The sequence below is a fragment of the Dryobates pubescens genome, chromosome Z (assembly GCF_014839835.1).
Source record: "Dryobates pubescens isolate bDryPub1 chromosome Z, bDryPub1.pri, whole genome shotgun sequence".
Lineage (NCBI taxonomy): Eukaryota > Metazoa > Chordata > Aves > Piciformes > Picidae > Dryobates > Dryobates pubescens.
The window spans coordinates 70,355,960-70,369,579 of NC_071657.1; the positions used below are offsets into that span (position 1 = coordinate 70,355,960).

The following is a 13,620-nucleotide window of genomic DNA, read 5'->3' on the forward strand; positions in this document are numbered from 1 at the left end:
TTTCTTGTGTCATTTGAAGGTGCTATACCATGGGGTGCCAGCATTATATAATCCTATGTATATATATCTGTCATTATTACCTGTTACTTTGACTCTCATGTCTTGGCAGTCAAGGCAGAACCAAAACTGAATCTGTGCCTGTCTGTAGAAACAGCTGAAATCAATGCTCAGTACAGAGGAATATGGATGAATGTCTGTTTTGCTTGTCTGCAAACTCTGATTTCTCACCCTAGTCCATCAAAAAAGTAATTCATTTTCAATGAAAAGTGATAAACATGGCTGAATAAAGTGCTGCAAAACTGAAATTCAAGTGCATTGAAAGGGAACATCACAGTGCATTGAAAATGTTTTGTGAAATATTTTTCTGTGGGGGCAAGATGAAACAAAATGAATTACAACATTTAAATTAATAAGTTGAAGTAGTGTGAGTTCTCTGTTTCCAGAGAGATCAGTATTGCTTTTTCTATCAAGGTGTAAATAGCAAATGGAAAGGAAAACATAACAAAACTTTTGTTAAGTGAAGACAGGGTGATGCAGGAATTTTCTTCAAAGAAAATGCCTTAGGAAACTGTTTAGCAAGATAAAGCAATTTGGAGTCTAGGCCTATTTTTTATTATTAATTTGACAGGGATGTGAAATTAAAATAATCCATCTCTTTGAAAAGGCTTGGGTGTAGAGGTGGGAGGAGAGGAGAGATATGTAAGCCTTCATATTTATACCCACCCTTGTCCCACTGAAGTGGCTACATTGGGTGAAACTTGTTTTCCCAGGTTACTGTGCTCAATTTTTCAAAAGCTCCTCAGAAATCCTACCTATATAATTGCATCCATTCATAGCTAGCTGACACTGACTTCTTTGTTTCATTTATTCTTGTTTCAGATTTGTTGCTCTTGCCCATGGAGCTGTTGTGGATTCAATAGTACAGAATTTATTTGATTTTATTTCTTTTTTTTTTTTAAGGGGCAGGCTGTTCAGTGGATTCCATTGCTCAGTGACATTAAGTCAAACATTTACAGAGACATGTCACACTGAGTGGGTCTATATAGGGACTAAAGAATAGAAAACAAAGGAAATCTGTATGACAGATTTGTCTTGAATATCCTTATAATACTCAATCCTAAATAAGGCAGTGTTTTGGAAAACAGATGATACCTCATCCAGGCTGCTCTATCATCCAAATAGACATCAAAAAGACATATGTATCTGAGTACTTTTGGATGGGCAAAGGGTGGTTAAAACACACTGCTTGCCTTTTTTTGTTTGCTTGTTTTGTTTTGTTTCTCTGTTTTTAAATTCATCAGCTCCCTATACTGAAATGTGTAGCAATAAGTTACTGAAAACTACAGGGAGACTTTTGGAAATGTAACTTAGGTTATAGGGATTGCAGAATCTTGGTTCTTACTGGTTGTATATGGCTTAAAAGTTGTACACATTTGTTTTTGTGCAAAATGTAGTTGTTTTAGTGGGTTGGTTGGTTTGTTTGTTTTTTCCAGAGAGATTATGGGGATCTTTATATATAAAAAAAAATAAATATTATTTTTGTTGAGAAACTGAATTCTAATTTTTATAAACAGTCTAATGTTGCAGTTCTCAAGGGGAGAACTGCTGTGCCAGGGGAGGTTTAGGCTGGAGGTTGGGAGGAAGTTTTACACAGAGAGAGTGATTGCCCATTGGAATGTGCTGCCCGAGGAGGTGGTGGGGTCGCCGTCGCTGGGGGTGTTCAGAGTGAGGCTTGACAGGATGCTTGGTGCCATGGTTTAGTTGATTAGGTGGTGTTGGATGATAGGTTGGACACCATGATCTTGAAGGTCTCTTCCAACCTGGTTTATTCTATGTGTGAAACATTCTATATGTGAAAGGCAAAGCAAGTGTGGCTCCATGCTGCCACTGGCTTTGGAAATTCCGGGTGACCTCTGGCCAAAGTAGAGTTAAAAATATTTGTTGGGACTTGCACCTTCCAGAGGCAGCTAAGGTAGTGAGTCTGTGTCTCTTAGGCACGCCAGTTCACTTTACATCCTGGATCTGCCCACTTGAAGCTCGTCTGGTCATCATCTTTGATCCTTGCTCAGTCCTGTACACAGTTTTTAGTGACTTCAGTACTAAAATTAACTTCCTCATAAGGGAATATTACAGTTGTATGACATGATCTTGTTTTCTTAGAGGTTTATAACATTCAGTTACTATATCCTGATTTATCTAGGGAAACCATGGGATTTTTCTGACACAGATTTTGGAAAATGAGGGTTTGACAGCATGTGCACACTGAACTGTTAATGTTGGGAGAAATTAATTGGAAAGGTTGAACTGGAAAGGTTGAACTAGAAAGGTTTGTCTATTTTTCCCTTGTGCAGATCTATCCACATAATCCCTTATTTGCGTAGTATGCAGTAGTATAATTGCCCACTTGAGCGTTTAATATATGTTTCTTTAAATCTTGTTATAGCTTAAAATGTCTCATAATAGAGGTGCTTATAAGTACGCTTGGCAAGCCTGGATTTCTTGAGTTGGTAGTGGGTTAGGTCTGAGACTTCCAGAGGATGAAAGACACCAGGGTGGGCTTTGCCTGCAGGCTACAATTAAGATCAAAGCTTGTTAGTAAGATTCCTACTATAAAGGTTGTTGACTGTCTGCTTCCTTCTGTTTCTCCTCATTTTTCAGCTGGTGACTGTAGTAAATGAGTCTGACATGGTTGTTCCTTATCATAGATTCCAGATCTTTTGTGGCAGATCTTGCATATCCTATTGGTCCCTGGTGCCTGTCAGGCTCACGACTGCCTTTTTTTCCCTTTTCTTTGGACAATTGCTCAAAAAGTTTGTGTATGTTTCCAATCCTTTTGTGGCTGCCACAAAACAGTGGGAAGCAAGAAGTACAAATGTTAGCCATGTGAGTCTTGCTTCTGCAGTTAGGTCCATGAGGACCAAATACTTACTACAAATATCTTGAGGTCCATCTTTTGCTCAAACGTTGTCATGCCAGACTGAATTTTTAAGATGAGCCATTCACCCATCTACAGAAACTTACAAAGTCATTCAGTCACTTCTTCATAGCCAATGCCACTTTTTTGTTTCCTTTATCTACAAGACAAAGTTCTGTTTCTGAGAAAATTGTGATCCTTGTACTTTTAATACAGAGCAAAATCGAATAAAAGAACAACTAGATACAATTTGAGTTGCATGCAACAGAAAAATGTGTTTGCTTCCTGAATTTCATTAGGAAATTAAGCTGTTTCAAAATTTTTGTTTTTGGTATTCAGATTTGTCTTTAACACTGACAGTTACTACTGAATCTTTTTTTCGGTGTCACACAAATATTATAGCCGAGGGAATGAAGAGTCTTATTTTGAGTTGCAGTAGAAAGGATGCTGTGTTGTTTTCTTCAAGTTCAGTTGCCTTGTTTTTTTTTTTTTCAACCATGTTCTCAAAAAGAAAAGAAATAAAAGAGGAAGTCCTTTTTAGGTCAGTAGTAGTTCTTAGATTAACTGAGTAATAGTTGAAGTTTTTGTCAGATATTTTAATGTTCTTCCTCTTGAACTGGAGTTAATGGAATCTTAAATTAACTTGAGAGAATATAAATGTGTGTGAAATGTATCTCTAGAAATATTCATAAATATAGATAGTATCTTATTTCCTTATGTTAGAAAATGTGGTATTACCTAGGTTGCTTTTAAAGCTTTTATATACTGGAGATTTAAAATGGTAAGGAAAACTCAGGAGTACTGGAGTATATACTGGAGTATATATAGGATGTCTTGAGCAGTACCTGTTCTTTGATTATAGGTTATCTGTTCAGTTTCTTCTGATTATTAGATCCCAATTTGTAGTGTATATTGTGGTCCAGCCAATGACAGAAGGGATCAAATTACAGACTTAACAGCAGTGTGCTGTACGTGCTGGTCTGCTATTCTGAACTCTCTGTAGATAGGCCCCTATTTTGCTCAACAAGAAAGCACTTAAGTTAATTGCTCCATTAGAAAGACAGAGTAGCTCTTTCTGATCTCTAAGTAGCCATCCACCCATAGCTACCGAAGTTTGGAACACCTGCAGCCCATGCAATTTGAAAAAAAGCCATTGGTCTGCATGGAGAAAAATCAAGTGCCGAAATTCAGATATTATCAATGATGCTGTGTTGGAGCAGCCTGAAAGATTTGGCTTTTGGTCTGTGCTTAGTGGTATCCAAAACAACATATAAAATTCTTTGTAAACCAATTTTAAAAGTGTCTTGTTTATTCAGAAGCAACTGTGTAAGCTGTTTGTTCAGAGTAGACTCTGGTCAATTGCACACCAGCCAACAGCTGATTTCTCCTTAGAAAGAAACATTGCCTAATATAGATCATAGAAGCCAAAGACCAAAGGGACAAAGTGCTAAAGATAAACAGCTCAATCCTCAACTGTTGGAAGGCCTCAATAAACCCTCTGATTTACAAATTTGGGGTGGGACTCAACTATTCCCACCTGCCAGCTCGTCTCATATCCTTGGCTCTAACACGGTGAGGTGCTGGTATGTGGTGTGACCTCTTGTGCCCTTAAGGAGTAAAACACTGGCTTTCTTACAGCCCTAATCAATCAGTTTCTCTGCAGCTTTTCTTTATCATAATTAAGAGAGGAAGAAAGTACTGACCTCTCTTATTTTATTAAGGCAGTGAATGGAAAGAGCCTGCAGAGACAGTGTTGCTGAATATTGAGCTGCACTTGAAAGTACTCCTCTGGTCTAATAGTCGCAGAGGTGCTTTTCAGGGTCTGATTTCACTAATTTAGTTTGTTGAATAGCTGTAAAAATAGTCTGTTTTTGTGAACTGATACTGGTTTTTTGTAAGTTTCAGCAGTTACTGGACTGTTAATTAGAGAGAGTGGTAAAATTCAGGTGGCTCATTTAACCATTTTGAGCATTGATGCAATTCTTACCTGTGTCCTATGTTTCCACCCAAAGGTATGAAAGTTTTGGCTCACCTTCGTCCTTTATATTTTTCGCTCTTTCACAATGAAATTATGTCTTGGTGGAGTTGTCTGCTCATGTGACTGGTGCTGTGGAAATGCAGGCCCCATGCTGACATGTCTTTTTTCAAAGCCTTTGGTCAGTACATCCACAGTTATTTTGTTCTGGCTAAGTATCTGGCTCAGAGTATTTAAACCAGCTGTGACTATGCTTCAGTTGTAGGTGTAGTGTTAATGGATTGTTTGACTCAATAGCCACAACAAAGAAATGGTTTGGCAGTTGTTTATAAATTTACTCATGGTTCTAGTGGGACTACTTTTTGAATGTGTAAAGGTAGATTCTTGGCCAAGCACATGCAGTACTGCTGGCTGGAAATCTGCATATGTATGTACATATTTTGGTTATTACCATGAATTATCCTGTTGAATAATTGACCTTTCAAAGTGTTATTTAGATACCAGATTGAAATGTTTTTGGTTTTTTATTTCCTTCCCCACTTTCAGAATCTGTATTTGAGTTTTAGGAGAGATTGATATGAACAGCAACAATGGGAAACCTAACTTCTTGTAGCCTTTATACCATAGTAACTCTCTAATTTGTGTATATTATAGAATCATGGAATGGTTTAGGTGGAAGGGACCTTCCCATCAAGGGCAGGGGACACCTCTCAACTAGACTTGGCTGTTCAACGCCTTATCCAACCTGTCCTTTGACATCCCCACGGAGGAGGCATCTATAACCTCCCTGGACAGTCTATTCCAGTCTCACCACCCTCATCCTGAGGAACTTCTTCCTGAGATCCAGTCTAAACCTACTCTCCCTGAGTTTATGAAAAGTCCCTGTCACCCAGAGACTTCTCTAGGCTAGCAACCCCATCTCCTTCAACCTATCCTCATAGCAGAGGTGTTCCAGCCCTTGGATTATCTTTGTGGTCTTCCTCTGGACTTGCTCCAACAGCTCTGTGTCCTTCTTATGATGGGGACACCAGAACTAGACACAGTATTTGAGGTGGGGTCTCACAAGAGCAGAGGAAAGGGAGCAGAACCACCTCTCTTGACCTGCTGGCCACATTGCTTTTGATGCAGCCTGGGATATGGTTTGCCTTGTGGGCTTCATGAGCTCACCTCCAGCTCATGTTGAGCTTCTCATCAATCAGTGGACCCAAGTTGTCGGAAAGCATGCACGAACTCCCTTGCTTTCTGCTTTCCTACACCAAGTCTCCTTCTTCAGAGCTACCCTCAACTGATTTGCACCCTGCTTGTATTTTTTGCCAGAGATTAGCCCAACCCAGATGCAGGACATTTTATCTTCTCCTGGGGAAGTGCTTAAAGAAGTGTAGATTCAGTCAGATTTCTTGGAGCTGTGTTATTAGTCTTATGTACTCCTGGAGAGTCTGCTAATTGCTAGCCAAATGGAAAGGTTTATAAAGTGGGAGAGTTTTTTTGGGTGTGAATTTGAACAAGGAGAGGTGGATAATCTGCCTTAACAAATTGCTTTTCAAGTGCCCTTTAGGTTTTGGCTGTGTGCAGCATTTGCTCCATCAACAAAAGCCCTGGGGCAGAAACTCTCCTTTTACTTGATCTGTGAAGAGTCACATATGCCTGGCATGTTGAAAACTGACAGGTTGATGAGAGAATATAGTAAGCAGGCAGGTGAATTGAGATAGGTTATTAATAAGGAGGCTGCTTAGTTCAGTTCTTGAAGCATAAAGTGATCTATCTTGTAAAGATGTTGAACAAAGTTGTGAGACCTGTGAGCATATGGCTAACTTCAGGTGTTCAAGCAGGATGTCCAACTTCCTTCCCCTGAAATTCTTATTTTGGATATATACTGGTGTACATATGTTGGGTTTTAGAGTGGATGAGATGCATACACTACCTCATAGTAAATTAATAAGGGATATGGTTTAGTTTTTGTATTTTTTCTTTCCTTAGTGGTAATTGCTAGTTGCAAAATACTTCAGTAATTCCTTTGCTATTTTCCTTGCTGTATACATGCTTTAGCTGTGTGTGGTTTACTCATTAACTCAACATTACACTAAACTCTGTGGAAGAGTTGTGTTCCTGGGAGATTTGTGGAAGAGGGGTTGGGTGTATTTTTTTGGGCATTTGGAGTTTTTGTTCCTTTGTGTTTAAAAAAAACAAACACTTAAAAACCCCAATAAGGTGCAGTATATGTTGGTGTGGGTTTTTTATTGCAGTGTTGGATGTTTTAATTTGTTGTATAAGTCAAACTAATTTTTGTGAATAAGGTTTGTTCCTCTTAAATAATAGCCATTATATACAGCTAAGAATCCTTAAGCTTTTGCTGATGGGCTGGAACAGTTGAGTGCTTGGAGATCTCAAGCTAGATGTCTCTATTGTGAGGCAGTCTCTGAACATGTAGTAATAGCTCATACTCTACCCAAAAGGTCATCCAGTGCAATGGAGAGATAAAAGCTTGGGGAAATGGTATTTTCATTTTCATTGTAAAATTGTTCAAAGATGAACAGTAAAATACAGAAAAGCTTGACGACTGTGTTTTGCATTTTATTGTGAAATACAGAACATTCTTCTGTGCTGTCTTCTCACTGTGTTTGATTTTACTGAAGTCCTGTTTTACCACAGGTATGGAAGTTTTCCTTGCTTGCACACAGCCTCATCCCTTACGTTGGCCACTAACCTCTTGAGAGTGATGTCTAAACTGATCTTCATTTTCAGTTGTTCTCTTACTTACAAATATGTGAAGATAGATGCATGGGAACAGTACTATGATACCAGGAGAATTCAGAGACCTTGCTAGTGCATCTTTAAATAAATAAATAAATACATTTCCGTTGTGACTGTTGCTGTCACTTACACTGACTGAGAGCTGACACAGTTCATTCTCTTTGTAGTCATATAAATGGAAAAATCCAACTGTCTGTTATAAACAGAGTTTGCTTTCTGTTGTAAACACTCTGCAGTTCTTAATAGGAAGGGCTCAGGTGCAGGTGGTTTTCACTGAAGACTGCTCCACTTCGCGAATCAAATGCAGCAAACAAAAACTCCCTATTGAGTTGCATATATTCATCAGGACCTTGTCTGCTGGCTGTCTGGGTTGCATGCAGCTGCTTTACAATCTTTAAGTAAAAAAAAACCAACAGAGTAATTAAAGTCTTTTTGAAAACATCATCTTTCAGAGAATATGTTTTATTAATATAATTTGTAAAAGAGTCTGGATTTTTCCAGAACATGAAAAAAGCAAAGGATAATTTAGCAGGCAATGGAGAATACATGCCTATGTGCTTAAACATACTACACAAACTACTTATTCTTCCTGTCCTATGCTCTTTATTGATCCATGTCCTGGCAGTGAGTGCACTACAAATCTTCAAAATACCTTTGGTTCTATAATCACTGATTGGAAAGGCCTTGTTCCTATTTTCTATGTCCCAAATATTTCATTTTCTGTTCTTGTTTTTAAGTGCACAGACATACTATAGACTTTCAAAAAAGGCCAGTTACTTGGTGATAGAAATTGAAGACATTTTGACTCAGACTAAATTTTCAATTGCTTTTGAGCAACTATTTTTAGTTTCTGGTGTATTTTCTGTGAACAGAAATACAAAGTATGACATCTGTAATCGTATAAGCAGTGGTGATTTACAGATGAAATTAGTAAAGTCATTTTTATTACTGTTGGTGAGAATTTGTGATCCTTAGCTATACGTCCATGATTTATCACCTCTTACTTCTGCCATATCTTTTTGAATACTGCACTCTCTGGAAAAATATTCTAAATAGGGAAATGTTATGGTGCTTATGTGTGCTTAAGCTTTAAGCTGGAAAAATAAAGCTAGTGGTTTGAATATCTTGTGAGGAAAATATAATGTGTAGTCAGAAATACTGGAACTGCCTTATGACGTCTTTCAGCTAAAGTTCAGGCTGTAGTTTGTATGTTGCAGGCACTTTGTGATACTCTGCTGTTTAAGAAATGCTGTTCGTTAGTGTATGGTGATCTGCATTATGGTTTAATTAGCCACCAGAAGTAGCTGATTTCTTGTATCATACTTGCTGATATCTGAAATTAATGCACTCCTCCTAACAATGAAGCTGAACTCTAGCTGTTAGTGCAGCTTTGTACTTTAAAAATTAATCTTACACACCTATATTTTACAGCTTTTAGATACTGTGAACTTTGGCTCTGGACAAGGGAAATACATTTTCAAATGTAGTGTGCAGAGCTGAGCAAAGGTCAGACACGGTGCAGTCAAGTGCAGTTAAAACTGTTCCTCATAACCTGAAAATGACGTCTTTTTGGGAGGCAAGTGGTAACCTAATCTGTATCTAAATATTTCTTTCAATGTCCATGAGCAAAAAAGTGCTTCCCTCTTCTACTGCTTGAAGAACAGTCTCCTCAGGGCCTGAACTGAGCCTGAGGAAGACTACTTATTGCAACAGCTTAGACAGAAAGAGCTTGTCCAACTATGATTGTACTCAGTGCATGGAGTTGAAATGTCTGAGTTGAGTTTTTCCTGCTCTCACCAATGCATACTATTTTTAGTGTTTGAGTAACATGTAACTATTTTGCTTTCACTTCATTTTTCTATAAAGAAAATAAACTTAAGAGAAAAAAACTTTTCAGGTGTTTGACAACATGAAGCATTCTCAATAAAAATATTGTCTATCAGTGTTACCTTCAGAATTAGCTGTTACTTTGTTCTGCTGTGGATCAAGTGGCCAAATCCAGTTTTAAGTTCCTGAGTACTTTGAGGACTCATTATTGTCAGATTAACTATGTATAAATATCTGAGATTCTTTAGAAGATCTTATGTCAAGTATAGATTGCCAGGTGTGTTGATACTGAGCAAAAAATTTACTATAGCATCATCAATTCTGTTGTGTGTAGCATCCATTTTTTTACAAATAATTTGTTTCACGGTATCACTAAGGTTGGAAGAGACCTCAAGGATCATCAAGTCCAACCTGCCTCCGCAGACCTCATGACTAGACCATGGCACCATATACCACGTCCAATCTCCTCCTAAACACCTCCAGGGACGGTGACTCCACCACCTCCCTGGGCAGTCCATTCCAATGACGAACGACTCGCTTGGTGAAGAACTTTCTCCTCACCTTGAGTCTAAACCTCCCCTGGCACAGCTTGAGACTCTGTCCCCTTGTTCTGGTACTGGTAGCCTGGGAGAAAAGACCAACCCCCTCATGGCTACAAGCACCTTTCAGGTAGTTGTAGAGGGCAATGAGGTCTCCCCTGAGCCTTCTCTTCTCCAGGCTAAACAATCCCAGCTCCCTCAGCCTCTCCTCACAGGGCTTGTGCTCAAGGCCTCTCACCAGCCTTGTTGCCTTTCTCTGGACATGTTCAAGTGTCTCGATGTCCTTCTGAGACTGAGGGGCCCAGAACTGGACACAGTACTTGAGGTGTGGCCTAACCAATGCAGTGTACAGGGACAGAATGACCTCCTTGCTCCTGCTGGCCACACTATTCTTGATATAGGCCAGGATGCCATTGGCCTTCCTGGCTACCTGGGCACACTGCTTATGTTTAGGTGGCTGTCAATCAGCACCCCCAGGTCCCTCTCTGTTTGGCAGCTCTCCAGCCACTCTGACCCCTGCCAGTAGCTCTGCATGGGGTTGCCGTGGCCAAAGTGCGGCAGCCAGCACTTGGACTTGTTAAATGCCATGCCATTAGACTCTGCCCTTCTGTCCAGTCGGTGGAGGTCCCTCTGCAGAGCCTTTCCACCCTCTAACTGACCAACATCTGCTCCTAACTTGGTGTCATTTGCAAATTTGCTGATTTGCTGGTATCCTCTACAACCTCTGCTTTACAGTGAGGCTTAGAAGCATGATTTCACATGGCAGTTTTCCAGATGAGTATTGATTTTTTTGAATTGTATTTCATATGCTGTATCTTGGGTGATAGTGGACAGTAAGTTAAAAAAATAGCCATGGGAAACTGTATGTTGTAATTTTTTGTTCCTCAGCTTCCTGATTCTTAGCTTCTTAATCTGGGAGCATTCTAATGTATTTGTTGCTGTCACTCAGTTAATGTAATCCAGTTTTCAGTGTGAAAATCCTCAGTTGTATGAAAAACTGAATTGTGGAAGCAGTCAAAGCATGCTTATATCTTTTTTCAGTTTTTGTTGTCTGGGGTTAATTTTTGTGGGGGTGGGAAGTTGTTTTCAAAGCGATTTGGTTCTGACAAGATTGTTTTACTTCCTAAATAGGTGTCTGGAAAATGGAGAAGACTTTGAACAGAATTCATCCAGTTTCTGATCCAGAAGCAACATATTTTCTACAAGTATCTTGGGAAAAAGATATAGGCGCTGGCTTTGGCATAGTACTTAGTGATGGTCAATGTGCATGGACTGGGACAGGTAATAATGAAAAGAAAATGACATGTTTTAGTTTGTAACTGCTCTTTGTTGTTATTCTTAAACACTTTCTAAACTGTGACCCACAACTTACATCAAAAAAACTTTCTCGGAGTGTTACCCACCCCAGTGATGGAGGAGGTGAAGTTCATTATCTCGTGGGTTGTGTTCAGACATAGAATAGAACAGAATAAAATAGGATAGAATAGAATAGAATAGACCAGGTTGGAAGAGACCGTCAAGATCATCACATCCAACCCATCAACCAATCCAACCCACCTAAACAACTAAACCATGGCACCAAGCACCCCATCAAGTCTTCTCCTGAGCACCTCCAATGATGGTGACTCCACCACCTCCCCAGGCAGCCCATTCCAATGGGCAATCACTCTCTCTGTATAGAACTTCTTCCTGACATCCAACCTAAACCTCCCCTTGGCACAGCCTGAGACTGTGTCCTCTTGTTCTGATGCTGGTTGCCTGGGAGAAGAGACCATCATCCGTCTGTCTACAACCTCCCTTCAGGTAGTTGTAGAGAGTGATAAGGTCACCCCTGAGTCTCCTTCTCTCCAGGCTAAGCAACCCCAGCTCCCTCAGTCTTTCCTCCTAGGGCTTGTGTTCCAAACCCCTCACCAACTTGATTGCCCTTCTCTGGACACACTCCAGCAAGTCAGCATCCTTCCTAAACTGAGGGGCCCAGAACTGGACACAGGACTCGAGGTGTGGCCTTACTGCATATTGTAGGCAAAAACACTTTCCTGTCTTTTTCTGAATTATGAAGACATCTAGTTCTCCTTGCTCAGTGGACCTTCTTTCTCCACATTTCCTAAGACAAGATTTCAAATTGGCCTGAGGCAGTGGGAGTGTTATGTATATGTGTATACACAAACTATATAGGTGTATGTGTATATAATTCCCATGTATAAAGGAATCTAATAATATGGTTTTACCTTTTTTTTTTTCCCCCCATTTCAGGTCTATGAAATGGGACTAACTTTAAATATGTCTGCATATGTATAAAATCTGTTCTATATTCCTTTCCAAATTTCAAACACCATTGAATAGGAATCGCTGCACTAGACATATACATATATTGCTTCAGCCATTTCTTTGTAGTATGAAAAGTTGTAGTATGGAAGGTTTTTCTTTTTTGCTTTGATGGCAGAATAGTGAAACTAGATATTTTCAAAATAACAAAAAAGGATGTCAGTGTTGATAAACCCTTACCTAACTGATCATACTAGTCCTGTTGAAAAGCTTTTCTGGTTGTTCTTATGTAAGTTTTAAATCCTCACTTTAAAATTCACAAGAAGCTGAACCTTTAAATTTGTTATTTTTCTAAATTAGAGCTATGTTAATATAACTGCAAGACTATAGAAAGAACATACAAACACAATTCTTATTTTGTTAAATTCCTGCATCTGGCAGAATTGCTGGGTGATCGTTTCCCAAAACAGAGGACCAGTGAAAGCAAGGATGACCTCATCCTATTACAAGGAAAGAAAGAAACTCACAACAGTTCAGCATAAGCACTGGGTACTCATCCAAAAGGCAGCATTTCTGTTTTTTCTGCAAGAGCCTGATCAGTTTGTAAGGAATTTTAATTTGTAGACATTCAAATCACTTCATTAGTTGAAGTTCATGTGCATGATGCTTTCTGACTGCACAGATGCATGTTTTTATACACTCAGCATTGGTTTTGATCACTTTTACTTAGTTATTACATCACATTTGAGCTCAGATTCTAAATTCAAAACCTGGAAGGAGGGAAAGCAGTGGTCAGAAAATTCTTGCTGTGGGAAATCCCTTTTGGGTTTCTCATGCTGTGGATTATTTTGCTTGGCAAGACCTACCAGGAAGCAAATGAGAGTTGCTGATGGAGTTGTCTTTTATGGTTTTTGTGTGTTTAATGTGATGATGAAAAGTGCTAGGAGTCTTATTTAAAGAAGGGGGGGAAAAAAAGTAAATCTTGGAGGGGAAAAGAAGAACACAAATATGCAATGTGATGTGATGTATTAACTTGGTATAGGGCTAAAGAACTACAGATATATTGATTTATATATTTCTATGATGATTTAAGAGTTCTGCTAGTTTTATAAGATAAGGGAATGTGTGGCATGTACAGGTACCACAGGAGAAAAAAACCCCAGAGTTCTCTATTACAGTATATTAGAATCTTTGGGTTTTTTAGATAACTTTTAGTGAAAAAAAGTATTTCTACCTTTTTTTTCCACCCTCTGTGTTGAAATCACTGTTGTTTACAAACACTTCTTTTTGCAAGTATATCCAATGTTTTTTTTTCTGCTCCTCTTTGTCTACCACTGCAAGGGTTTCTA

General features: G+C 39.0%; 1 protein-coding gene across 1 annotated transcript in view; it reads left to right on the top strand.

Annotated features, from left to right (window-relative positions):
- Positions 1-13,620, top strand: part of XRCC4 (X-ray repair cross complementing 4) — a 131,488-nt gene that overhangs the window by 12,574 nt on the left and 105,294 nt on the right. The window contains exon 2 of the mRNA XM_054178238.1: positions 11,138-11,287. Within this exon, the coding sequence (XP_054034213.1) occupies positions 11,149-11,287 (139 nt within the window). The 5' untranslated portion in view covers positions 11,138-11,148. The remainder of the gene's footprint in view (positions 1-11,137; positions 11,288-13,620) is intronic.